This window comes from Mytilinidion resinicola (genome assembly GCF_010093595.1).
Source record: "Mytilinidion resinicola strain CBS 304.34 unplaced genomic scaffold BDZ99scaffold_28, whole genome shotgun sequence".
NCBI lineage: Eukaryota > Fungi > Ascomycota > Dothideomycetes > Mytilinidiales > Mytilinidiaceae > Mytilinidion > Mytilinidion resinicola.
This window is the reverse complement of record NW_022985464.1, coordinates 39,668-63,038: the sequence shown is the minus strand read 5'-3', so window position 1 is coordinate 63,038 and position 23,371 is coordinate 39,668. Positions and strand designations below refer to the sequence as shown.

At 52.5% G+C, this 23,371-nt stretch overlaps 9 protein-coding genes across 9 annotated transcripts; 5 read left to right on the top strand and 4 right to left on the bottom strand.

Moving 5' to 3' along the window:
• The first annotated feature begins 104 nt into the window (after window positions 1-104).
• On the top strand, window positions 105-2,861 carry BDZ99DRAFT_468404 (ARM repeat-containing protein). The gene is made up of 3 exons (XM_033721233.1): window positions 105-154; window positions 213-358; window positions 468-2,861. The coding sequence occupies exons 1-3, from the start codon at window positions 142-144 to the stop codon at window positions 2,751-2,753; spliced, it is 2,445 nt and encodes an 814-aa protein (XP_033570024.1). The 5' UTR covers window positions 105-141; the 3' UTR covers window positions 2,754-2,861.
• Window positions 2,862-4,222: 1,361 nt separating this feature from the next.
• Window positions 4,223-6,464, bottom strand: BDZ99DRAFT_526805 (uncharacterized protein; the record flags this gene model as incomplete). Its single annotated transcript, XM_033726178.1, has 5 exons — window positions 4,223-4,232; window positions 4,280-4,756; window positions 4,811-5,381; window positions 5,428-6,119; window positions 6,223-6,464. The coding sequence occupies 5 exons, from the start codon at window positions 6,462-6,464 to the stop codon at window positions 4,223-4,225; spliced, it is 1,992 nt and encodes a 663-aa protein (XP_033570023.1).
• A 748-nt stretch (window positions 6,465-7,212) lies between these two features.
• On the top strand, window positions 7,213-8,569 carry BDZ99DRAFT_547584 (serine/threonine-protein phosphatase 4 catalytic subunit; the record flags this gene model as incomplete). The annotated part of the gene is made up of 3 exons (XM_033726900.1): window positions 7,213-7,228; window positions 7,285-7,518; window positions 7,591-8,569. 3 exons carry the CDS (start codon window positions 7,213-7,215, stop codon window positions 8,292-8,294), a joined length of 954 nt encoding a protein of 317 aa, XP_033570022.1. The 3' UTR covers window positions 8,295-8,569.
• On the bottom strand, window positions 8,195-10,306 carry BDZ99DRAFT_468400 (uridine-cytidine kinase-like protein-like 1). The gene is made up of 8 exons (XM_033721232.1): window positions 10,043-10,306; window positions 9,861-9,988; window positions 9,663-9,807; window positions 9,568-9,610; window positions 9,401-9,514; window positions 9,305-9,346; window positions 8,788-9,252; window positions 8,195-8,739 (listed from the first exon to the last, which is right to left on the bottom strand). The coding sequence occupies exons 1-8, from the start codon at window positions 10,190-10,192 to the stop codon at window positions 8,489-8,491; spliced, it is 1,338 nt and encodes a 445-aa protein (XP_033570021.1). The 5' UTR covers window positions 10,193-10,306; the 3' UTR covers window positions 8,195-8,488.
• A 127-nt stretch (window positions 10,307-10,433) lies between these two features.
• BDZ99DRAFT_468398 (uncharacterized protein) lies at window positions 10,434-11,947 on the top strand. Its single transcript, XM_033721231.1, has 4 exons — window positions 10,434-10,547; window positions 10,601-10,689; window positions 10,893-11,088; window positions 11,286-11,947. The coding sequence occupies exons 1-4, from the start codon at window positions 10,545-10,547 to the stop codon at window positions 11,766-11,768; spliced, it is 771 nt and encodes a 256-aa protein (XP_033570020.1). The 5' UTR covers window positions 10,434-10,544; the 3' UTR covers window positions 11,769-11,947.
• Window positions 11,948-13,498: 1,551 nt separating this feature from the next.
• BDZ99DRAFT_526801 (uncharacterized protein) lies at window positions 13,499-14,764 on the top strand (the record flags this gene model as incomplete). The annotated part of the gene is made up of 3 exons (XM_033726177.1): window positions 13,499-13,956; window positions 14,030-14,134; window positions 14,197-14,764. The coding sequence occupies 3 exons, from the start codon at window positions 13,499-13,501 to the stop codon at window positions 14,762-14,764; spliced, it is 1,131 nt and encodes a 376-aa protein (XP_033570019.1).
• A 662-nt stretch (window positions 14,765-15,426) lies between these two features.
• BDZ99DRAFT_547570 (uncharacterized protein) lies at window positions 15,427-18,149 on the bottom strand (the record flags this gene model as incomplete). Its single annotated transcript, XM_033726899.1, has 3 exons — window positions 15,427-16,880; window positions 17,153-17,245; window positions 17,295-18,149. 3 exons carry the CDS (start codon window positions 18,147-18,149, stop codon window positions 15,612-15,614), a joined length of 2,217 nt encoding a protein of 738 aa, XP_033570018.1. The 3' UTR covers window positions 15,427-15,611.
• Window positions 18,150-19,768: 1,619 nt separating this feature from the next.
• Window positions 19,769-21,260, top strand: BDZ99DRAFT_453788 (Clp1-domain-containing protein; the record flags this gene model as incomplete). The annotated part of the gene is made up of 2 exons (XM_033718347.1): window positions 19,769-20,606; window positions 20,683-21,260. 2 exons carry the CDS (start codon window positions 19,769-19,771, stop codon window positions 21,258-21,260), a joined length of 1,416 nt encoding a protein of 471 aa, XP_033570017.1.
• On the bottom strand, window positions 21,259-22,609 carry BDZ99DRAFT_453787 (SAICAR synthase-like protein). Its single transcript, XM_033718346.1, has 2 exons — window positions 22,497-22,609; window positions 21,259-22,424 (listed from the first exon to the last, which is right to left on the bottom strand). Exons 1-2 carry the CDS (start codon window positions 22,556-22,558, stop codon window positions 21,428-21,430), a joined length of 1,059 nt encoding a protein of 352 aa, XP_033570016.1. The 5' UTR covers window positions 22,559-22,609; the 3' UTR covers window positions 21,259-21,427.
• Window positions 22,610-23,371: the final 762 nt, after the last annotated feature.

Sequence of the window (23,371 nt, the reverse complement as noted above, 5' to 3'; positions counted from 1 at the left end):
GGTTTGAAGACTGAGTAGGTCACGATTCCGAGATCTCCATCCCACCTCAACGTCACCCCGCCAAGCAACCACCTCCGTCCTTACATTCGCCCTCTCGGCGCCCACGATTGCGCAATGGAGTCCATATCGAGGATCTCCAGCATGCTGGAAACAGGTAAACCTTATTCAGGCCCTTCGAAGTCAGCCATACAGCTACTAATACGGCCTCACAGCTCGCGACCTCACGCTCGAGGCAGCTAGAGATGCCAGCTATATCCGCAAGACTTCCACTCGGCCTCTGCCAGCCGCCCAGCTCAAGAAGCTGCTGGATAGCCGCACAGAAAGAGATGTGCTTGAGGGGTTACGGAAAGTGATTACTGTACGTCTATCTCAAGTTTCAACTCCGCAAGACATCATAAATACCCTTCCAGCTCTCAATACGTCTCTTCAATCCCTACTCGCGTGTTACAACTAACAAATGCATATAGATGGACTACCGCAATCAACCCACCCTCCCCTTCTTCACCTCCGTAATCAAAAACGTCGCGTCCCCCTCCCTCGAAGTCAAAAAGCTCGTCTACATCTATCTCCTCCACCATGCCGAAGCCGAGCCCGACACCGCCCTGCTAGCTATAAACACGATCCAAAAGTCGCTCGCCGACTCAAATCCCCAGGTGCGGGCCCTCGCCCTACGCGTCATGTCCGGTATTCGTGTGCCCGTCATCTCGCAGATTGTGAGCCTGGGCATCAAGAAAGGCGCGGGGGATATGAGTCCATATGTCCGGAGAGCGGCTGCGCTCGCAGTACCGAAGTGCTATGCGTTGGATCCGAGCACATTACCGCAACTGCTGGAATTTCTCGCGACGCTGTTGGGGGATAAGCAGTATTTCGTTGCTGGAGCGGCTGTAGCTGCGTTTCTGGAAGTGTGCCCAGATCGAATAGATCTGATACACCCACACTACAGGAGTCTGATACGGAAACTGGTCGACATGGATGAGTGGGGACAGCTGGCGACATTACGGCTCATGATGGTATATGCACGGAAATGCTTCCCAAGACGGACACGACGAGTGAAGAAGACCATCGTCTCAAGCACTACTAATAAACTAACCACGAAAACCACAAAAGGCTTCTACGACAGCGACTCCGACTCCCCCGACTCCGAATCCTCCGAATCCTACGAAAAAATCCAAGTCCTAGACCCCGACCTCGAGCTCCTCCTCAAATCCGCCTCCCCCCTCCTCCAATCCCGCAACTCCGCCGTCGTCATCGCCGTCGCGCGCTGCTACCTCTACCTAGGCACGCCCGCCCACCTCGATGCCGCCATCGGGCCCCTCATCTCCCTCCTCCGCTCCGCAGCCGACATCCAGCACATCGCCCTTTACAACATCGTGCAAGTATGCCTCGCGCGGCCCCAGCCCTTCGTGAGCCACTACACCCACTTCCTCGTCCGTAGTACCGACGCGCCGCACATCTGGCGGCTAAAACTCGAACTCCTGACCCTAATCTTCCCCCACGCGCCCCCGCGACTCCAGTCCCTCATCCTCGCCGAGCTCTCCCACTTCTCCCGCAGCAGCGGCTCCCAGGACCCGGGCCTCGTGCGCGAAGCCGTGCGCGCCATCGGCCGCTGCGCGCAGAGCTCCGCGACCTCTCCCCGGACCTCAGCGCGCTGTCTGCGCCTCCTGCTCGCGCACATCGGCTCCGCGGACGCCCACCTCGTCGCCGAGAGCCTCGAGGTGATCCGCCACCTGATCCAGCGCGACCCGGACGCGCACCGCACGACCGTCGTGCGCCTCGCAAAGCACCTCGACGCCGCCACCAGCGCCCAGGCACGCGCCAGCATCATCTGGCTCGTCGGCGAATTCGCAGGCGTCGACCCGGCGAACAACATCGCGGCCGACGTGCTGCGCATTCTCGCAAAGGGCTTCGCAGACGAAGCGGAGGCGGCCAAGTTGCAGATTGTATTGCTAGCTGCGAAAGTCTACGTGCACTATCTAGACGCGAACCCGCCTCCTGACCCACCTCAGACACAGCCAAAAGCTTCGCCGTCGCTACTGGATGGACTGGACGATGACAGCGGGTTCCGCGACGTCGAGGTCCCGCAGCAACAGAAAGAACCCGAGAAGAAAGACATGTATCCGATACCGGCGCTGTATCACTATATCCTTCTACTCACCCGCTACGACACATCCTACGACCTGCGCGACCGCGCCCGCGTCTACCGCGCCCTCCTCGCCACCCCGTCATCAACACAGCTCGCGTCGCTGCTGCTCCTAGCGCCGAAACCCGTCCCGCAGACCCCGAGCCCCAGCGAGGCGCGCAAGGGCTACACCCTCGGCAGCGCGAGTCTAGTCGTCGGGGACGAGGGCGGCGTCGGCGGGCTACGGGGGTACTCGGACCTGCCCCCCTGGGTAGCGGAGGGCCAGGAGCCGGACGCGCGGCTGCGGGATGAAGTGGTGAGTTCGAGTCGGGACTACGAGCCCATGGCGTCGCGAAGCCAGACGGCGAGTGAGCGGTTGGATAGCGCGGTTAGTGCGGTGCCTACCTCTGCCTATAGTCGGTCGCCTGCTGGGGATACGGGGCTGGCGCCGAAGAAGGCGAGCGCGAATGGGGTTAAGGAGAAGTCGTTGGATGATTGGCTGGCGGAGGACGAGGAGAGCGAGGAGACGGAGACGGAGAGTGAGGAGGAGGAGAGTACGGAGGAGGAAGAGACGGAGAGTGAAGAGGAGAGCGAGGAGGAGGGGGAGGGGGATCGGTTGGTCAAGTCGTCGTAGACTAGACGAAGAGAATTGCATCGAATTCGTGCTACTGTGGTTACTTTGCCCTTGAGATAATAGAAATGAGCGAGTCCCTTTGACAGTTCGTCAAAACTCGATCAATCATGGTGTCTTCTATTCAGACAAGCTGAGTCCTAGTATGCTTCTGTGAAGTGTTGAGGGTCACGTCGATCCATCTGACCTCAAGTTCCTGGAGGCGCCTACGATGGATCCGAAAATCTACACGTCTGGGGGCGTACGAGCTGCCTGGAGTCCCCATTCTTGCTCAGTATGCCCATCCAAAGCCTTGAAACGTGGGTGCACCGAGGCGTCTTTGAGGGACTACGGCGTGTGACATCAAAGCTGAAGACTTTAGACTTACTACAGTCCTGCGACATAAGTTTAGACACTTTTTGCGACTACTTGGGGTAACCCCATGGACTTTTTCAATATTCAGATACAGTGTAAAGGTCGATGCAGCGGGAACTAGGCTACCTTTTAACCGGCCGAACGCCTACTAGCGGGGCTGCTCCCCACGGTGGTGTCGAGTGAGCAAGGGTGGAACCTGCGCAGTGGTTTATCCGTGCGCCCAAACTCTGACCTAGTACTGCAAGACCTCTTGGGGATCTTGACATTATCAAGTTATGATCCTGTGAGTAAATTAGTGGTGTGACCTTTGCCGTGGGATGTTGTAACTCGATAACACTCTGTCGGCCAAATACCCAGCATCATCGCTTCCCCCTTGACTACCCACCGTCCCTACTAATGGTCTACATAATCGCAGAAAGGCGATCGAATCCCGCGAATAGTCGTACTCATCGACACAACAAATCTACCTTGGACGAATCAACGTGAAACGGATGATGAAAAAGGCACACGTCTTGAAAGTATATAGACAATGTTGTTAAGACTCGGATCACTGAACGATTTGAGATGACGAGTGAGTGTGACTGACGGAGCAGAGGTTGATGGTGACATTTGAGGTTGTAGAATGAGGTGTCATGATCAAGAAGTGAGGCAATGAGGCAGAAACATTGTATTAAACCTGATGACAAGAAGGTAAGGGCTGACAGTTCTCTGAGTTCTGAAGGGGTGAGAAAAGAGAAGTCTACCGGAAGAAAGAAGCAAATGCCAGCAATCCATAGAAAGGACAGCCGTGGGATCCGAAACCGACTGGCAGAATTGCCACTTTTTTAAAGGAACAAGATCCACCCAATGCCCACTATAACTCCATAGACAAAAGGAAGTATGGACGTCCGCCCTAGTGCTGTGACAGTTTGGCAGACCGCGAGCTCCAACCCTTGCGAGTCTGGTATAGTTAAAAGGTGGTAAGACCAAGAGCCGAAAATCGGTCGTCTGGTTAGTAGACAAAATTACAAGCCGCCAGCCCCAAAGTACAATGAAAAGTGTATGGTACAATCGAAGTGAAAAAGAAAACTTGCCCAAACTTGGCAAGATGAGAAGTATGGGTAGAATTGACAGAGAGTTCATCGGCGGCTAGCAAGGGTTAGAAGCGATCAGCCTTCTCAGGAAAAGGGGCTCACCTATAAGCTGCAGCGACTTGGGGTTGGCGTCTCTTGTATCTAGGGGTAAAATCGTCGTGTTGACGTAACTTCTCCTCCGGTTCACCATCATCGTAGCTTCGCTTGCGTGAGGTCGAGCTGTCGGTACGGTCCAAGCGAGGCTCAGCGAAGCTGCCTACTTGCGGTTTGGCATCTATCTCTGGATCATTAGCAACGGTGTTGTTGTCGTCTCCGCCGAAATCAGACCCAGCGAGAGTGCGATGGCTGCCGTCAGATTTGGGACTCTCATGAGTGCCATCAAAGGCACCGTTTCCGTTCGTCCTATCGTACGATTGACGACGCTTCCAAGATCCAAAAGGTGGGGAACGCGGAGGCGGTGGCGGTCGTGGGTGGGACATCGAGCTATAGGCGCGCTGCTGCGATGGTGGACCGTAGCTGTTCTTCCGGTATCCACCATATGAATGGGATCGAGATGGTGGTCTCCTATCTTCGTAGGATCTTCGCCACCTGTCAGTACATACGCAAATCAGATGGATAAGACTAAGCTCTTACCGTGGAGGGTGACTGGGCGTCCGAACACGTTCTTCTTGAGCATCAAGCGACACGGCAACTTGCACATCTGGGTCAGCTGGCGTCGGCGATCCGGTAACGCCTAGTTTCAACAGTAGGTCTTCTTGACCTTGAGTCAAGCGATTCAAGCCTCGCTCGGGTTTGACACTAGGAGCTGATTTGCCAGCAGAAGTCTGTCCAGATTCTAAGGCCTGCTCGAGATTGTCCATGATATTCCAGTCCGAATTTTTCCTATCCTCATCCCGTCCAAAGCGGAGTTCATCGTCAAGGTGTTCCCAATCTGGGCGATCACGATTGCGAATAACGTCATCGATACGAATCATCTCTGTCTCACCCACTGGGAATTTCGTGAATACTGGATCATCACAGACATGTTCCCAGTCATCCGTCTGTCTGACATCCAGGCGGGCTTCGTACGAATTCCGCAGCCCGAAGTAAATGGAGCAGGATTCCCCGTTGCCGAGTTTGGGCTTAGGTGGTTTCAAGGCATCTTCTTCCGCTTCATCAAAGGTCGACTTTAGGGCACGAGTTACTTGCTTAGGAGGATGCCATACTAGTCAAGTCAGTAGTGACCCAACAACTTCTAGCAAGACACTCACTCAAAACGCCCAGACTCAAGTTCGGATCGATGGGCTCGTTTCCCTTCGGCCAGATGGCGCCGTCGAAGTCGAAATCCCAATCATCCCATCCCAGGTATAGATCTGGCTTCTGGTCATTGGGGTCTACACTCGCATTCTCCGATTGAATAGAAATCGACTTCTCAGTACCAGGCTGAACCGAGGCTGGCACCGGTGTTGCGTTCGGGTCGTGAGGTGGCTGAGAGCTGTAGCCGTTCGCATTGGGGGGATAAGGTTGCTGGTAAGGAGCCTGCCAAGCTTGAGCGGATTGTTGGTAAGCAGCTGCGTTTGGGTCGGCGGGAGCTGCAGCAGGTGCGCCAGTCTGATGATAGCCTTGGTAGGCAGCTTGGTAAGACTGATGCTGTTGATATCCCTGTGCTGGTGCTTGGTACGCTGCATGGGGTTGAGTATACGCCTGCGCTGAGTACCCTTGTGAGTAGGTCTGGGGTTGTTGATAAGCTGCCGGCTGTTGGTAATTGGCAGGTGCTTGGTATCCAGCGGCTTGCTGGGGGTAGCCTTGCGCGGCCGGTTGCTGGTAGTTGGGTTGCTGATAACCTTGCGGATATCCACCTTGAGGGGCTTGATAGCCGGGCTGTGAGCCTTGGTAGGGGCCTTGATAGCCTGGGGGTGGTGGATAGCGAGTTATTACAGGATTACCTTTCTTCTTGGCAGGCCTTAGAAGAATTAGCGTTGCTAGGAGAGCGAAAGTAAAGGGGCTATAGGAAGCGGTATCCGAAGTGAAGCCGAACGTTCTGGAATGACTTGCAGCTGACTTACCGCTCGGACGGCGCTCCGGATGGGGCTCCGGCCTGGGGTGACGTTGCCGGCTGGCCTTGGTATGGTGGCTGTTGATAAGGTTGCTGACCATAGGATGCTGGCTGGCTATACTGCGGTTGAGAATACTGCTGGGCTGCTTGTCCATACGCAGGTTGCTGGTATGGCGGTTGAGTGCCGGTGTAGGGCGGCTGCTGATAGGGTGCCGCAGAGCCACCACCTTGGCCAGAGCCGCTCCAAGCCATGACGAAGTGTAAGAGCTATAAAATATGAGAATGGAACAACAGTTTCGAGATGTATGAGGTGAGGTTTTGATGAATTTGAGAGAGGAAGGCAGATGTGGGACAATTGTGACGGGTGGATCAAACCTTACCTGGCTCTACCTACGAACCGTGGGCCTGGGTCTTGGCGAGAAAGGCGATTCTATGAAAATTCGACTATTGACGCGTCCACGAGGAAGAAGTAAGGAAATACAGGCTCGTCATGTGAGCTATGGCGCAGATTGATGAATTGTCCCCTGAAGTGAGATATGGCGCGGGTGTGGATTGCTGTCCGGCGGCCACAACAGCCCAGCAGCTATGGGAGCTACAAGAGCACGAACAAGAGAGAATTGACTATTGAGTTGGGAATCAGTAACAGCAGACGGCGAGATAATGTAGCAGAAACGAATGCAAAGCAGACGACGGGCACACGACGTCGCGGCGTGACGAGAGGAAGAGAGGAGGTTGACGTCTCAAGCGGCCTCAACGTGACTCGCAGCTTCCCCGCACGGTCCACCCGCCAGCTTCGCTCTGGACGACATGTCGCCGCGCCTTTGCCTCACTACTGAATAATTATACGCCCGCCCTCCGCCCTGCCACTGCTCGCTCAGATGTGTCGAACATGATTGTACGATACGGCCGCCTGCTAGCAACCCGCTTAGCCTCACTTTGTCGCTGAACCCCCGGCGGATGCAGCGCCCGGCGCAGACATACCCCCCTCCACGCCCCAAGCATGCCAGGTCTTCCGTGTATGTATTCCGCCCGACTGCGACACCCAGGCTGCAAGGCTGACAGTCTCCGGCAGCAACTGTCGACCTCGATGAGTGCATATCACGGCTGTCCAAGAAGGAGCTCTTAGCCGAGTCGGTCATCGAGGCAATATGCGCAAAGACGAAGGAGCTGCTAATGAAGGAGAGCAATGTGGTACACATCCGCGCGCCCGTCACGGTGGTGGGTGACATCCACGGGCAGTTTTTCGACCTGATGGAGATATTCAAGATCGGCGGGCCGTGTCCAGACACGAATTACCTGTTCCTAGGTATGTTGGCGGCCGCTCCGCAGCACGCGACACCTGCATGAAAGCTTTGGCTGACTGAGACCACTACTACAGGCGACTACGTAGACCGCGGCCTCTTCAGCGTCGAAACAATCTCCCTCCTCGTCTGCCTCAAGCTGCGCTACCCCCACCGCATCCACCTCATCCGCGGCAACCACGAGTCCCGCGGCGTCACACAGTCCTATGGCTTCTACACCGAGTGCTCGCGCAAATACGGCAATGCAAACGTCTGGCACTACTTCACCGACATGTTCGACTTCCTGACTCTGTCCGTAGTGATTGACGACCAGATATTCTGTGTGCACGGCGGCCTGTCGCCCTCGATACATTCGATCGACCAGATCAAGATCATCGACCGCTTCCGCGAGATCCCACACGAGGGCCCGATGGCCGATTTGGTCTGGAGCGACCCCGACTCCGAGCGCGACGAGTTCTCGCTGAGCCCGCGGGGCGCGGGGTACACATTCGGCGCGCAGGTGGTGAAGAAGTTCCTCGAGGTCAACGCCATGTCGCACATATTACGGGCGCATCAGCTGTGCCAGGAAGGGTACCAGATATTATACGACGACCGGCTGAGCACAGTGTGGAGTGCACCGAACTATTGTTACAGATGTGGGAACATGGCGAGTGTATTGGAGGTTAGCGACAAGGGGGGAAGATTCTTTAATGTGTTTGACGCAGCGCCTGAAAACGATGCACACCGAGCCGAACAGCAGCAACAGCAAGGAAAAGAAGTGACGACGGAGTACTTCCTCTGATGCTCAAGCGACGGGTTCCTAAGTAGCGTTGGGCATTTATCGAGCTGAAGGTAGCGTGGGAGTGTCAATGCGACATGCATTAGAGGCGTTGAGGAGTTGCACGCGTCATTTGTATCGCGGGGACAATACCATTGTGCATAATATGCGTTGTTGGCATAGAGGTGGTGTTTCGTTATATGTACATGCTGTGCTATTCAACATCCTAAATACCTCGTTTCCACCCATCTGCTCTCCAAATCGTCGCTCATTCGTCCTATCACAACCTTAACCTCGGGGAACACGCTGAGTAGCCTATTAACTCCAATCTTGCCAGCCATGTAGGTCACGAAGACTATTTTCTCTTCTGGGACGCCATGATCGACGAGCACGCGGACCGCCATCAAAGCAGAAGCTCCAGACGACATTTGTGGATCCAGTAGAAGGACGAGTTCATCCTTTGACAAGTCTAGAATCTTTCATCAGTACTACTCTTAACCGGAAATTAAACACGTACCGGCAGGCAAAGCCCGATAATGCAGCTCCGGCTCTCCCGTCTTATCATTTGTCTGAATCAAAATTCGTCCAGTCCTACAGTCCGGAATACTCCGCCTCAATCCTGTCTCGAACGTACTTCCTCCCCTCAAAATCACGACCGCGCTGACCTCCCCGCTCTTCTTGAGTCCCATGTACAAATAGTCCTGCGGCGTCCTGATCTGCTTCGGCTCAAACGGAAGAAAGTCGATAGCTTTTTCGACCAGGAGAGTTACCATGCGGTCAAAGTAGAAGATGTAGTCTTCTTTTGAGGTGGCGGGGTCGACAAGCAGAGTGTTCATGCCGAGTACTTGGTTGGTTTGGGGGAGGACTAGGGCGTTGGGGAGGAGGGGGCTGTCGGAGGCGACTTTTCCCAGGCGGCGGAGCTCGACTTGGTGGAGCTTGGATTTATGGGCGAGGAGTTTTTCGACGCGGTCGGCGACCATGCCTAGGGGCGTGAGAGAAAGCTTTATAGTGGAGAAAGGGTGTGATATATGTACCTATGGCTACTTTGTTCTCGATGCCTCTCGGGACGATGAGGTCTTAGAGGCCGTTAGATATGTCTCGACAATGATTGTTCAACAGGACTGACTTACCAGCTATTTCTCGCTGCGGCCCTACGTATTTGTGGAAGTTAGGTTTGACGAAGTTGAACCATTGCTTGATGCAGCCTTCGATATCCCGACCTCTTTCCCTGACATCACGTAGGACTATTGTGAAGGGTGTCAATTAAAGACTAGACATCAAGATAACAAAGACCTACGTCTTCGGGACAAGCAGAGATCTCCATCAGCTTCAGCGAATATCTTCATTCGCTGTTAGCAAGAGCATGAAACAGAAGCTCCCTAAGCTACTTGCCTTCAAGTCTAACAGATCAAGTACACGTTCATCGTGAAGAGCCAAGATCCCCTCTAGAATCAAGACGTGCGGAGAATATATAGAAACTGTTTTATCAAGCCGTGCATGCTTCTCGAATGAATATATTGGAACTTCAGCCACCTTTCTAGTAGCACATTAGCATGATGACGGTCAAAACGAAAACGCAAGATTCAATACCCTTTCTTCAGATCACGCAGTACATCCACCAATTTGTCAAAGTCAATAGCATCTGGCGAATCAAAATCAAACTCGCTTCTGAAAGCTGCAGCCGACTGTTCAGGCGTCAAGACTTTGTAAAAAGAATCCTGCCAGCTTTAGTAAAGGTCACGAGACCATGGGTGGTGGCAGAATTAGCCAACCATGGATAGAATAGTGACCCAGGGAAGATTCATAGCCGCCACAATCGCAAGAGCCAGTGAAGTCTTGCCAGACCCAGAGCTCCCAGCTACTCCAATAATGCTGGCGTTCCCCCATGGCGGCGAATAGTCACAGCGGTCTATTGGGGCCATGATTGCACTGGAAAGTCTCGACTTTTGGGTCCCGGAAAAGGTATCTCAGCACATGGTAGCGTAGGCGTGAGAAGGGGTAGTACTGTGTTAGCAATAGGACCGGTTGAAAAAACGAAAGGACACGATATGAGGCATAAGTGAGCAACAGATACCTCTAGAAGAAGGTCCGAAGCACGTGCCACAAAGTGCCAAGCCGCTAAGTAGCTCTAAGTCGAGTTCTTCCCGCCAACGTCAACCCATCGTCTTCCCACAACATTCTCTCAAAAATTTCATCAGCTCCCCCATCACCCGGCTTTGGTCGAGTCGCGCCTCTCATCGACTGATGGAGATACGGTAGCACACTCCACCCAAGATGGTAAACCGTCTCGGTCCCGCATGTTGCTGCCTGCAAAGCTTACCCGATGAAAGAGCTCCTCCACTGTTTCAGTGTCGGCAGCGACGCCAACCACGCGGCACTCCTTCCAGCGCCGCGTAGACGAGATCAAGCCTTCCAAGACGTAAGTACCAGCTCGAACCGTCTTGTTCCTGTTGCCCACTTTACATGATGTGTTAAAATCAAATTGGGAATCTCTCCGAAAATTTCGTGTGGAGAATATGTTAATTTGTTGTCTGATCAAAGAGCCCACTCTTATACTTCTCTATCGTCTCCGTCTATTCCCATGGGGAATATCTGGCTAACTAGGCTCGATGCTATCGACAGTGATATCAACTTCGTCATAATGGATTACCTGATCAACGAAGGGTATCCGTCGGCAGCGAAGAAGTTTGCCATGGAGGCTAACATCCAGCCACCGATCGAAGAAGAATCCATCTTGCCGAGAGTGGAGATCAGAAATGCTATCTACGCCGGCGACATTGAGAAGGCCATCCACAAGATCAATGACCTCAATCCTCAAGTCAGTATGCCCAGTGCGCTTTCAGTCGCCTCACTCCGTTGCTATGATTATCTATGTTTCATGCACCACTCATAATTTTGTTGATGATAACCAACTCCTACGACACTTCAGTCCTCAGTATGAGCAACGTCAAAGTCTTTACTCTCTTCAAGCTACATACCATATTTGATCAAGCTAACGAGTACTTGGACTTGAAGATTCTCGACCTAGACCCTACCCTCCATTTCGCCTTACTTCGCCTCCAGCTCATCGAGCTGATCCGGAAATGTATGACGACACCCGATGCGGACATCACCCCCGCACTTACCTTCGCGACTTCTCAACTCGCTCCGCGTGCACCCACAAATCCTGAGTTCCTAGAAGACCTAGAGCGAACGATGGCCCTCCTCATTTTCCCGCCTGAAAACCTAGCTCCGCCACTAGCGGCTCTTTTGGATCCCGCTCTCCGACAGACCGTGGCAACCCGAGTAAATGAAGCTATACTCGGAAGCCAAGGTGCACGACGAGAAGCACGGATACGCAACCTCGTCAGGCTGCGTGCGTGGGCCGAGAGGAAAGCCCGAGATGCCGGCAAAGACATACCCGACAAGCTGGACTTGGGTCTCAATGCTGACAAGGAAGGTGATGATGAAGACGATGCTATGAACGGAAATGGAGAGACCGATGCTATGGTTTCGTGATGCTTTGTATAACAGGCTTTTCAGCGATGGCGTAATGACCGGCGACAGTCACGGCGGGTTTTGGCGATTGGGACGGATAGGCTCTGCTTCAGCTTGTGCGTAACAGGCTTGGTTTTGGGCTTTTGGGTGTGCTTTTATGATACCTGTTACGATAAGAATCGGATGAATACAATAAGCCCAAGGAAAGAAAATCTCTCCATGGCAATTGTCAAACACGCTGTCGCTCATTTCGTGAACCGGTAACACCCTTAAGCTTTCAAAGAAAGTAAGAGGTTTTCTTTCTAGATCAGCATGTTATTAACTATTCGTTGACTGAAGGTCTAGATATTGGACCAGCTCTGCGCCTGCCACGATGGGATGCATGAGATGGAGGCACGTTACTGCATGCATGTGGATGCAAGTGGCGGATGCACGTTCTATCATGGCAGGCACGTCTGCCACTATGGAACGTGTATCTTCCCCACGATTAGATGCGTAAGGCGGACGCACGTTACCTAGGAGATGCATGTGGCAACAAAGGAGGCGGATGCACGTTCTATTATAGCAGGCACGTCTACCACAATAGAATGTGCATCCGGCCTCATTGTAGTAGGCGCGCCTGCTACGATAGAAGTGTATCCGAGTCACGATAGAACGTGCATCCGAGCCACGATAGAACGTGCATCCGAGTCACGATCGGATGCATGGGGCGGACGCACGTTTTTAGGTAGCGGATGCAGGTGGCACGTTACTTTTGTGGAACGTTTCGATTTGCAGAAGCACTTTCATTGAGTACCATATGGAGGATAACCTGCAGGGCACTGTACAAACGTCCCATAACGAATTGCAAATCGCATGGAATATATCGCCTTGATTGTTTTGGTTCGACTTACGGTCCACTTCAATTATGTGCTCAAGTTGGGTCCAAATAGCCCGAGGCGGGTCCCATCTGAACATCTCAACCACGCCACCTGCCTCGCATTTTCCTTGCTCAACCCGGCAAGAAGTCTGCTTAGATTTCTCGCCGCTTAGCCCCAGCGAAGAACCTCCTCCACCTAGCTATGACGTCCGTTGAAGCCGCATGAAGTGCGTTTCCATACGCTCCACCCTGGGCGTTGACGTCGGTGCCCTTGCTGAACAACAGAAGTCTGCCGGTGAGACCAAAACAGCATCATGCAGACCTCGCCTGGGGGTTTCGGCGTTCATTGGCTGCCCCATTTACTGGGATATACAGCGTATGGATGCGTCCGGTGAACTAGCGCGGAAATCAAGCCACAGATGGGATAGGTGGGATTAGAAGGGAGGAAGCCCTTTTCTAGACTAATTCTTACCAAGGCTGAGCTGGATCCGCTAAAAGCACGGCGGTACCGCAAGGCGTTACTTTCATGATTATCCCGCTTTTGCGGCTGACTTTTGTGGCTTGATATCCGCGCTAGTTCACCGGACGTATCCATACGCTGTAATGATACTGCATGGCGACGTGAAGCCCATTCTTGACCGGCTGAACGGGCTGAGTATGCGATGCGCCTTACCACCTACTCACAAGCAACTGGATCGCCTAGACAAGCTGAGTTCTACCTATATAAATACAGCTTCAAGCCTCGCTGTCATGGCCATCACATACTTTGTTGCTTTAGCTATCGATCAAATATAAGTTTTGTTGTCCCCGCTGGCTTCATAAGCCCCACCCACGATATCCACCGAGAGGGCTAAAACCTAGGACACTTATTTGACTACGATTTGCTTTCGGCATGTCTGATCAGAGTGCCAAAAGCCGGACAGATAAGGGCAAAGGAGACCATACGACAGTCGACATGCCTGATAAGCCCAAGCAAGAAAAGCATAAGAAAGAAAAGCATAAGAAAGAAAAGCATAAGAAAGAAAAGCCCAAGAAAGACAAGGCCGAGAAATGGAAATTCCATAGCAAGAAGAGTGCTAAGCCATCCGAAGACTATAAGAAAGTCAAGGTTATGCTTTTCACATTCGAGTTCAGCGAACTGAGCTTGAAAAACGAGACCAGAAATGTTACACGCGCTTTCGAGAGCCTGGGTTACGAAGTTCTTCTACGTCAAATAAAAATGGACAACGCCTTGGACAATGTTAAGGAGCAGCTGAAAGAATTCTTGAACCCCCAAAATGACACCTTGTTCATCGTTCACTACAATGGGCATGGGGGAATTACCGAGAACAACATGCTTTCTCTCGTTAGGTAAGTATCGTTCCCCGAGCCCTACCGTCATCGCCCATAGTCCGCTCCTTCTGACCTGATTTTCCTCTTCAAGCCACAATTACCCTGACAACGTAGAAGATCTGTGGCGGATGATCCACAGAAACTGGGGCAAACACGGGGACCAAGAGGGTCTCACTACAATACTCAGGAACGAAAAGTATGTAATTACCCAGAAAACACGATATGAACGTCTCAGAAACTTCACTAATGTGATTAAAGGGACCCCTTCCAACCAATCGCCGAGGTACACTGGTCAGATATCAGTCCAACTATCATGGACGCGGAATGCGACACGCTCGTCATCCTTGACTGTTGCAATGCAGGACTAGCCGCGGTTTCTAGCCAAAACGTGCACGCTTTGGACGGCGGCAAGAAGAGAAATGCGAAGTTGGACGAGTACGAAAAGGAAAATCCTTACCGAAAGGAACTGATTGGTGCATGCGGTTGGGACATCGACACACGAAACCACATGAGCTCAGCTTTGTTTAAGGTCATGAAAGTCGAGTTTCCAGCGCCCAGATTTTCCACGATGTCTACGCCTACTCTTGTTCGCCGGATGAACTACAGCCTAGTACAGCATATTGGAGAAAGAAGAAGTCCGCCTCAGGCTGTCCATTACATCCTTCAGCGGAACGGAAAGGACAAAATGACTCTCCCTCGACTTAATGGGCATATCGTGGACATCGACAGCAGTGACGACGGCTCCGATCCTGCTAACGAAGTTGAAGGCGATTCCGAATCTGCTGACGAACTTGAAGACAATCCTCGACATGGCCCTGGCGAATGATCGCGCTAGGAGCGAGACCTGGACGCTAAGAATGAGTCCGAATCGCACGAACTGGTTCCTACATGCTGAGCAAATATGAGAAGGACAATAACTCTTTTTTCTGTACTAAGGCCTGATCTCTGGACTACCGGGGTTTACATGTTCAAATGGTTTCATTTAGCGGGTCCTAATCTGAGACGGTAGAGGAGAGAGGGAATTGGGTAGAGTGGCTCCCGTGTGTAACTTATTGTCAAGTTGTGAGGTTAGGACGAGCCTTAACTCCAGTTTGGGAAGGCGCCCGGCGTGTTCCTGTATTACGGGTGAGGACTGGGAATACGCAGGGGGGGGAAAGCGATGATGAAAGGCCTAAGGCGCACTATACAGTGCGCGATTATAGATACCCGCACACTTTTCTACCACCACTTATGATGTCTTCTGATGGCTTAGAAATCTAGGGCGCCGAGTCACATTTCCAATATCGTGTTCATTCCTCTGCCGCTGCTTAAGGCGGCCTCACGAGTTTACCAGTTGTTCAAAGGCGGGACTTTTGGCCAACAGGATTTCTGACAATACCATGAGGCACCACAAGCGGTGAAGGAGCAGTGTGTGGATATCTGCTACAAGGCACAGCATCACAAAAGTACCAAGAGATAATTAGTTATATGGACATTCTCGTATCTGATCTTGCCATCTTCGATAGTGAAAACAGCGAACCGCAACACCTGCTCTGGCCATCTAAGAGATCATTCACGATGTTCTTGAGCACAGCTCCTTCTTTTGAGAGTCGTCTTTATTCTTCTCAAATATTAAAGAAGCTCTACAAGTTCTACACCTTCATTCTAGCATGTTCTGTGCTTTCCACAGTACGTCACAGCTCATCATCCAGCTTATTTGGATTGAGATTCTCCTTCCCCATGCCCAAGCGGCTTTGCTTCATCGCGTCCTGATACATATCATTATTCGCAAGCGCCATCCAATCGACTTGAGCCATCGAAACGTCGGCTCCAGGTGGTCGGTAATCGTTTGAGTTTCTAGAGGTTGGTGTGTAGTATGCCCCGTCCTGGAATATGCAGTCGGGATGGGGTACTGCCGGGGTCACGGCGGATTGACCATAGTTTACAGAAAACGAGCTCTGGAAGGAACCGTCTGTGTCATTCTCAAAATTGCACGGTGTAGTTGGTGCATCGGCCAGGACCTGGAAGTAGGGCGAGTTGTTGGTGCCCGGGCGGTGAGCTGATGTATGGCTAACTCCATAGCTGAAGTCCTGCTGTGCCAGTGGTGAGGCTGCAGCGCCGGCGTACGCCTGAGATTGCTGAATGAGGTCTTCGTAGACTGTACGGCCTCCATATCTAAAGTTTTGCTGCAGAGCTCTGGCTGCAGCACCCGTATGAGTCTCAGTCGAGCTATTGACGTTGTACTGCGGTGCCTGCGTGTAATTGATTCCAAAGCTGAGATCTTGCTGCAGCGGCTGGGTGGCCGCAGGGCTATTATAAACCTGCTTATGCTGTAGAGGGGTAGAGCTCCCAGCATTTGCCTCTCGCCCTTGTTTGTGTGGTTGCGTCGTCGCGGAAGCATTCCTCCTCTTTCGTGTAGCGGCTTTGATTGGGCGTGAGGTGGAATCTGTGGGTTGGTGCTTTGGCTGAACGAAACTCTGCGCAGGAGCGGTTGGTACAGTGTTGCCTATTGGAATACTAGTATGTCCTGGTACTCCGGAAGCAGAGATTGGACTTCGGAGTCTTGAATCTGGAGATGGGTCCAAAACCGCCACAGGCATCGCCGAGCCGTGAATATCCTGATTCTGGCGACTTTGTTGAGAGGCTGCAGTAGTCCTAGAGTTTACAGCCATTCCATTTCTAACGGCTCGCTCAAACATAGGCCTCGACGCTAGGTCCTTGGAACTGGACGGAGCCTGTTTCTGAACAACATTCTGAGAGCCCGACGCACCCCGCGAGGCAATTTTGTTAGCGGAAGTTTCCCGCACGTTCTCTTCCGCCTTAGAATCTGACTCGACTCTATAATCTTTATTCTTGCGTCGAAGCGCTTTCGGTGCCGTTGTTCTAGCGGCACCAGTGGCTTCATTGGCCGCCTTGGTGACCTGCGACCGCCGAAGGTTACTCGTTCGGGAGCTGACCTTAGCCTGTGGAATACTCGTTAGTGTGATCTGATACAAATTTGATCGTGAAAAAGTGGCACGCTCATCAAGCATTCTGCCTCGTGTGTACACCTGTCTGCCACTGCTTGAAGTGCTTCAACAAGTTTCCACGTAGCTCAAGATGAAGAGCTTCAGAGTTCTGGGAATGCATTGAGGCACCCCAAACAGTGACATGAAGCGCACGCTCACGGCAGCTTATCCTGAAATTAGAGTGCCACCTTTCCATCCCCCGCGTGATGAGGAAATGAGAGACTTACGCGACCGCATGCTGTTGGAGCATTGACAAATATTTTCATCATTTGGCTTCCAAAAGGAGACTTCATCAGATCGAAGCACACTTGCTTTTCCTCCTAAGTTTATGTTATTAATGGTCTCGTAAAGGCGTGGGAGTATGCTTACCTGGATGACGTTGATAATCTTCTTGAGTCGCTGCTTGCAAGTCAAAGACCTGTCCTTTTTCTCAACTTGGGTCGCTCGAGAGCGGATTGTGTAGTCCAAGTCCTTCTCTAGCTGGAAACCGTCGTTGCACAGCGAGAGGATCTCGTCTAGGATCTCATGACACACCGCCTCTATACGTTTTGTGTCGTAAGCAGCGTCTTGTACGAAGTTTTTATATGCTGCGCTTGTGACCTTTAGATCCCCCACGTCGGTGATATCGCGGAAGGCATCATATAATCGTAGAACCCATTTATCTCGATTCGACGCGACCTTGGCAATCGTCGCATCGGTCGATGGATCCATGTATGGCTTAGTTGTGATATGTGACAATCGCCACTGTCTCGCCTCGTCGGAGTTGTTGAACGTCTTGGTGAGGGGCGGATATTTTGGAGTGATATCAACCACTGTCGCTTCTGCTCCGTCTTGAATGGTCCCATCGGCGCCAAGATGCTGCAATTCTGTAGAATTTTGATCGACGTTGACACTCTCAGAGCTATTGAGGTTCTGATCTGCGTCAACGGGCTGAGATGCCTTAGCTAGCTGTGTGTTTACGTGACTATTTGAAGGCAGTGAACCCTCGATATGCTTATCTTGATTGCTAGCATTGGTGTCACCCCTTCCGATGGCATGTGAAGCTTCGGAACGTGGAACAGGAAGCTGCTTTGCGTTGGATTGTGTTGTAGTGGTACTAGCCAACCCGGCCTGGATTACTCCTCGGGCAGTGGTTGAGGGAAGCCGTGGAGCCTTCAATTCTGGCGGTCTCGTACCAGTAACCCCATCTCCATCGATCGCATCTGCTTTGCGTTTTGGCAACATAGCGCCAACTACCGAAGATATTCTGAGCGAATCTGAAGGGGGAAGTTTGATATGGTAAGTGTGGCGGTGTAGCGAACAGAACAGCAGGTAGTGGTGAGTGAAATGGTGCAACCGGGGGTCGGTGGTGAGTTGCGAGAATGTGGAGGGAAGATCGAGCCGCTAGGTCCCTAAATACAGGAGGATGCCGGCCCCCAGCTGCCTCGTGATCTAGTAGTTGGTGAATGTCCTGAGGGCGGCTTGCCGAAGATTCAGTTGGTATCAGGGAGATAGTGAAAGAGATAAAAGGCTTATATAAGTCATCTACCAGGACAGACTTGAAGAATTAGAATGAAAACGTCAACCCCATCAAAAATCCACTACAACACAATTCATGTTGGATGCTTGGGAAAGAGAGGGGAAGACACTGATCTGAAAGTACACGCCCAAAAGCTTATGGTGGTTTGACAATGAAAAGGAAAGATGGTGGTCAACGAAACATTGTGAAGTCATCTCTCGTTAAAGACGATGATGATCGATGGAAACGGTCAATAGTGCTCTCCATGATCCAATGATCGGGACGCAGCATATTTGAAAATGACAGCCGGCTTGCCATTTTAATGATGGTGAGTATCACTAAAGAAGAAATTTCCGTCCTCTCCATTTTTGCACATGTGGTTTCCGTTTTGAAAACCACCACCAAATCCCACCCAGAACATGATTCACGATAGAGCTCATATGACTAGAGCTCCAAACCGAACAACATCCATTCCGGCTCGATAGACCACATTTTGGCTAGCATAAAATGCAGCCAAGAACCTGCGCAAAGAAGACGGTAGAATAGTACAAACGTGAACTTAAATAGCGAGAAAATGAGCGTAGGAACCGGGGTGGAGATAATCCGAGTTTAGAACCTCGTGACGCCCGAGGGGTTGCCACGCTTACCGCCTTCTACTATCACGTGAAATGATACTAATTCTTTGTAGTTTGAAATAAGGATGAGAACGCGGAAGGGAAGCGGAAATGTAGGTACAAAAGTGTAAAATTAAGGAGGGAGTTTGTGTTCTATCTTCCCCCCTTAAGACTTCCCGTTCCCGAGTTCACGAGACTTCTGATAAATCGAAAAACTAAACGCTTGTTATAGTTATCCGAGCGGAGGTACAGGCTAGTTTGCCATTGATCAGAACGCATTTGCAGATGACCGGGGGAAATAGGGTTGATACTCGTCTTCCTCGAACTATGAGCCTATGCTGAGAACATGAGCTTCCCGCAGGAGAGATAGGGGACATTAATGAAATCGATGTGAGTGAGCCGGATGATTGAGCGCTATGCTGTGTTGCTTGCTGTAGGTGCCCAGGAGAGATGCACATTGCAAGTGTGGAACGAGGATCGCTTATTTGGACCGCATTTTACCTGTCACAATCCAGACAATGAGCATCAATCATAAGTCGGCTCTGCATTCCCAGCGTGTCTGATCCTCGTAGAGGCTTTAACGACATTGATAACATCGTTGTTCAGGTGAAGCTCTCCTTCTCTCTACGACGTCAAAACCCCAACGCCATGGTCCAAGCTCGAGCTTCCACAAAGCTCCAAACTCCTCACTACATCCCTCCCACAACCACCTCACCATCCCAACAACGACCATGACCGCTCTCCCAGGCCTCTCCCTCCCCGGCCTCTCCCTTGCCCCCGCTCTTGCCCCCTCCTCCACCGAGACCCGCACACAAGACCTGCCCGCCGGCAGCGAATACCGCTTCGAAGTCCCCTTCACTCGCACTTTGCGCCTCCGCCTCCTCAGTGGCACCGCCGAGCTCTTCGGCACCGAGCTCGCGCCCAACTCCAAAGATGCCTATACTCTATCCGGCACAAAGGGCGCTGTCTACACGTGGCACGGGTGCCGACTGGAGCTCGCAGGCGAGCCTGAGAGCGAGTATGTCGCCGAAGAGACGCAGATGACGAGCTATGCGAACTTGCACTTTGCGCTGGAGAACGCACGGGAGAAGGCAGAGACACAGAAAGAGATTGGGCCCCGGGTGCTGGTGGTGGGGCCAGAGAACGCGGGGAAAACGAGTCTGTGCAAGATCTTGACGGCGTATGCGACCAAGAGCGGACGGCAGCCAGTGGTGGTGAATTTGGATCCCAGGCAGGGATTGTTGAGCATTCCTGGTGCGCTGACGGCGACGACGTTTGCGAGTGTGCTGGATGTGGAGGAGGCCGGGGGTTGGGGGAGTAGTCCCATTTCTGGACCCAGTGCGGTGCCGGTCAAGATGCCGCTGGTGTATCAGTATGGGCTGGGCAGTCCGGAGGAGGGGAAGACATTCAGGCCATTAGTAACCAGGATAGCGCTCGCCGTGACGAGTAGGCTGGAGGAGGATGAGCAGGCGAGAGCGAGCGGGTGTATCATTGATACCGCTGGCGCGAGCAGTCATGGGAAGGGAGGGGTATATGAGAATATTACACATATAATATCGGAGTTTTCTGGTACGTTTGCGATGCTGTTGGATATCCATAGTTCCGTGATATCCCGTCAAATCGACCAATGCTGACCATACCACAGTCAACGTCCTCCTCGTCCTAGGCTCCGAACGCCTCTACTCCGACCTCTCCCGTAAATTCTCCAACCGTCCCTCCGAAGATCTCATCTCCGTCATCAAGCTCGATAAATCCGGTGGCTGCGTCGACCGCGAGGAGGCCTACATGCAACAGCTCCGCCAATCCCAAATCCGCTCCTACTTCTTCGGCCAGGGCTCCAACAACCTAAGCCCGCACACGCACTGGGCCAGCTACAGCAGCATTAAAATCCTCAAGATCAACGATGCCAGCGCGGGCGTTGGTTCTTCGTTCCTCCCTGGTGATGACGACGACGACGTGTATGGGTCGACAACGGCGCCGATATACGAGACCGTAGCGCCGTCGCCTGCGATCCTGAACTGTCTACTTGCTGTTACGAATGCGAGCATGACGGACAGACATGAGGCGATCAGGGACTCGAGCATCAAGGGATACATCTATGTCGCAGATGTGGATGACACGAAGGAGAAGGTGAGGCTACTGGCACCGTTAAGTGGAGCCATACCGACGACGGCAATGGTTATGGGGACGTTTCCGGAGGATGTATCGGGATTGGTTGGCTAGACTTATTCATTATACCCCCGTATCTCTCTTTCTAATCTTCAAGAAGGGTGGGTAAAAGCGATGTACTGGCGGAAGGGGCAGCCAGATGGGAACTTTGGACATTCAAAAGTGGTATCTGGCAATGTACTTCTATCAGCGCTCAAATAGGTTCAGAGACTAGGAGATTTTTATAACATTGCAATCTCAGCATTGACCTTGCCGAGCAGCTCTACCAAGACCTTCAGTGTGTTACTAATCCCCTGCAGAGCGTTCTCATCCCGCCCCAGGCCAGGCGTCCACGTCGCATGCGCAAAATCGATCATCTTGACCGACACAAGCTTCGGCAGCTCCTCCTCTTCATCGTCATCATCCTCCTCATCTTCCACCTCCGCCTCCACCCCCTTTTTCGCCGGCACCTTCTTCAACAGGTCCTCCTTCTCACCAAACGCCCCCGCATCGCCCTCAAAGACCAGTAAAATACTCGCCGAGTACATTCGACTCTCCTTCCTCCTGAAGATATCCCTAACCTCTCTCACCCCATCCACAAACTCTACGAGTACCCGCCTCGCTCGCTCAAGCTCCCGCCTGCCCTTCTTAGTCCCCGGCGGGAGCACGTACGCCTCGAAACCCTCCACCACATTCCACGCCTTGAACTTGCGCCCGTACATTTTGTTGTACACCGTGTAGCCCGTCTCTTCTTCCACCTCCGCGAAGCTCTTCAGGTCTTCGGCGAGTGGGGAAGGAACAGCGCTCCACGTCCGCATTCCAGCGATCCGGAAGCCGAGAGAGGAAGAGGTGGTTTCCTTGGACACCTTGTCCAACCGCGCTCGCTTCTCAGGTTTCGCGCCCTCGTCCCACAGCTGCGCGCCTAGTTTCAGGTCAAGGATATTCGGCTTCGAGAAACCCGCGGCTGTGTTCTCGAGCACGATCGAGAGCTCTGTTTCGAGCTTCTTCCCGTGCAGTCGTTCTAGCGCGCCGTCTGCGGTTTGGATCATCCCCTCGGCCAGATCCTCTGTCGAGGCCTCGGCGGTGGCGGCGGGGTTGAGCGAGAGCGTGCCCATATAGGTGGGTACGTAGGCTGCGAGGTCGGGATGCGAGGTGGTGACGGATTCGTAGAAGGCGATTTCCGCAGGGGTGCAGGGTTTTATGACGAGCGCGCCTGTGGGGTCGGAGAGGACGCCGTCGCTGAGGATGTATTAGCTTATGTGTGCTTTTTGTTGAGGTATGGGACCGTGCAGGGGTGGAGGAAGAACGTACTGGCCCGCAGCGACGTTGCCGAAGGCTGTGAGGGTTGAGGGATCCAGGGTTTGGTTGGACATGGTGGGCGGCAAACAATTGAGGCCGATCTGAGGTTGTTGGTGTTGTAGATGTGGAAAAGGTGTGAGGTGGAGCTGACGGTTTATATAGGGCTGATATCCCTGCTGTTCCTGAGTACGCACGCGAGTCAGCCGGTGGGACAAAGGTTGCCAGGTTGCCTCAATTGCCTGCAGTGCGACCGTGCTCAAATCCAATGTCAACCTCACTTGATGCCTCCTCCATCTACAACTCCGCTGCCTCATCAAGGCAACCCTCAAAGATTGCAAACTGATCTCATCAGACAGGGGACACGTTAGTCACTCTATAACTCAAAATCCAAGCATGTCTCTCGAGTAAGTCCCATGATGTGGCCACCAAGCGGAGGGCCTCGTGTTCGTCAAGCATGCAGCACTGAAACCCCTTCGAACCCGAGATAATGATCGGTATGCATATAGGCAAGTAGCTACTCGGATGGTGGTGAGGCTTGTACATGTACAATTCTATATTACTTTACGTTCTTTTCCCACTTCTTCTACTTTCACCCCGGCATCAGTTTCTGTTCGCCCGTCTTCATTGCCCACCAGGGCTCGTCGTCACTACATTCCCTCCCTTGCCGGTACCTGTCGATTGGCTTCCTCCTGTGACTATCTGTGATGGTGTAGATCATGCGACCAACAATCTCTACTGTCAGGCCGGCTAGGCTCTAGCATTCTCCTAAATTATCAGCTAGAGCACCTATGCGGCATTGGCCTTCTTTAAGGGCGCTGCTAAATGTACACCCTATATTTACTCGGTGTACACCCCTTTTCTACTCCGTATACACCCTTCTTACGTCT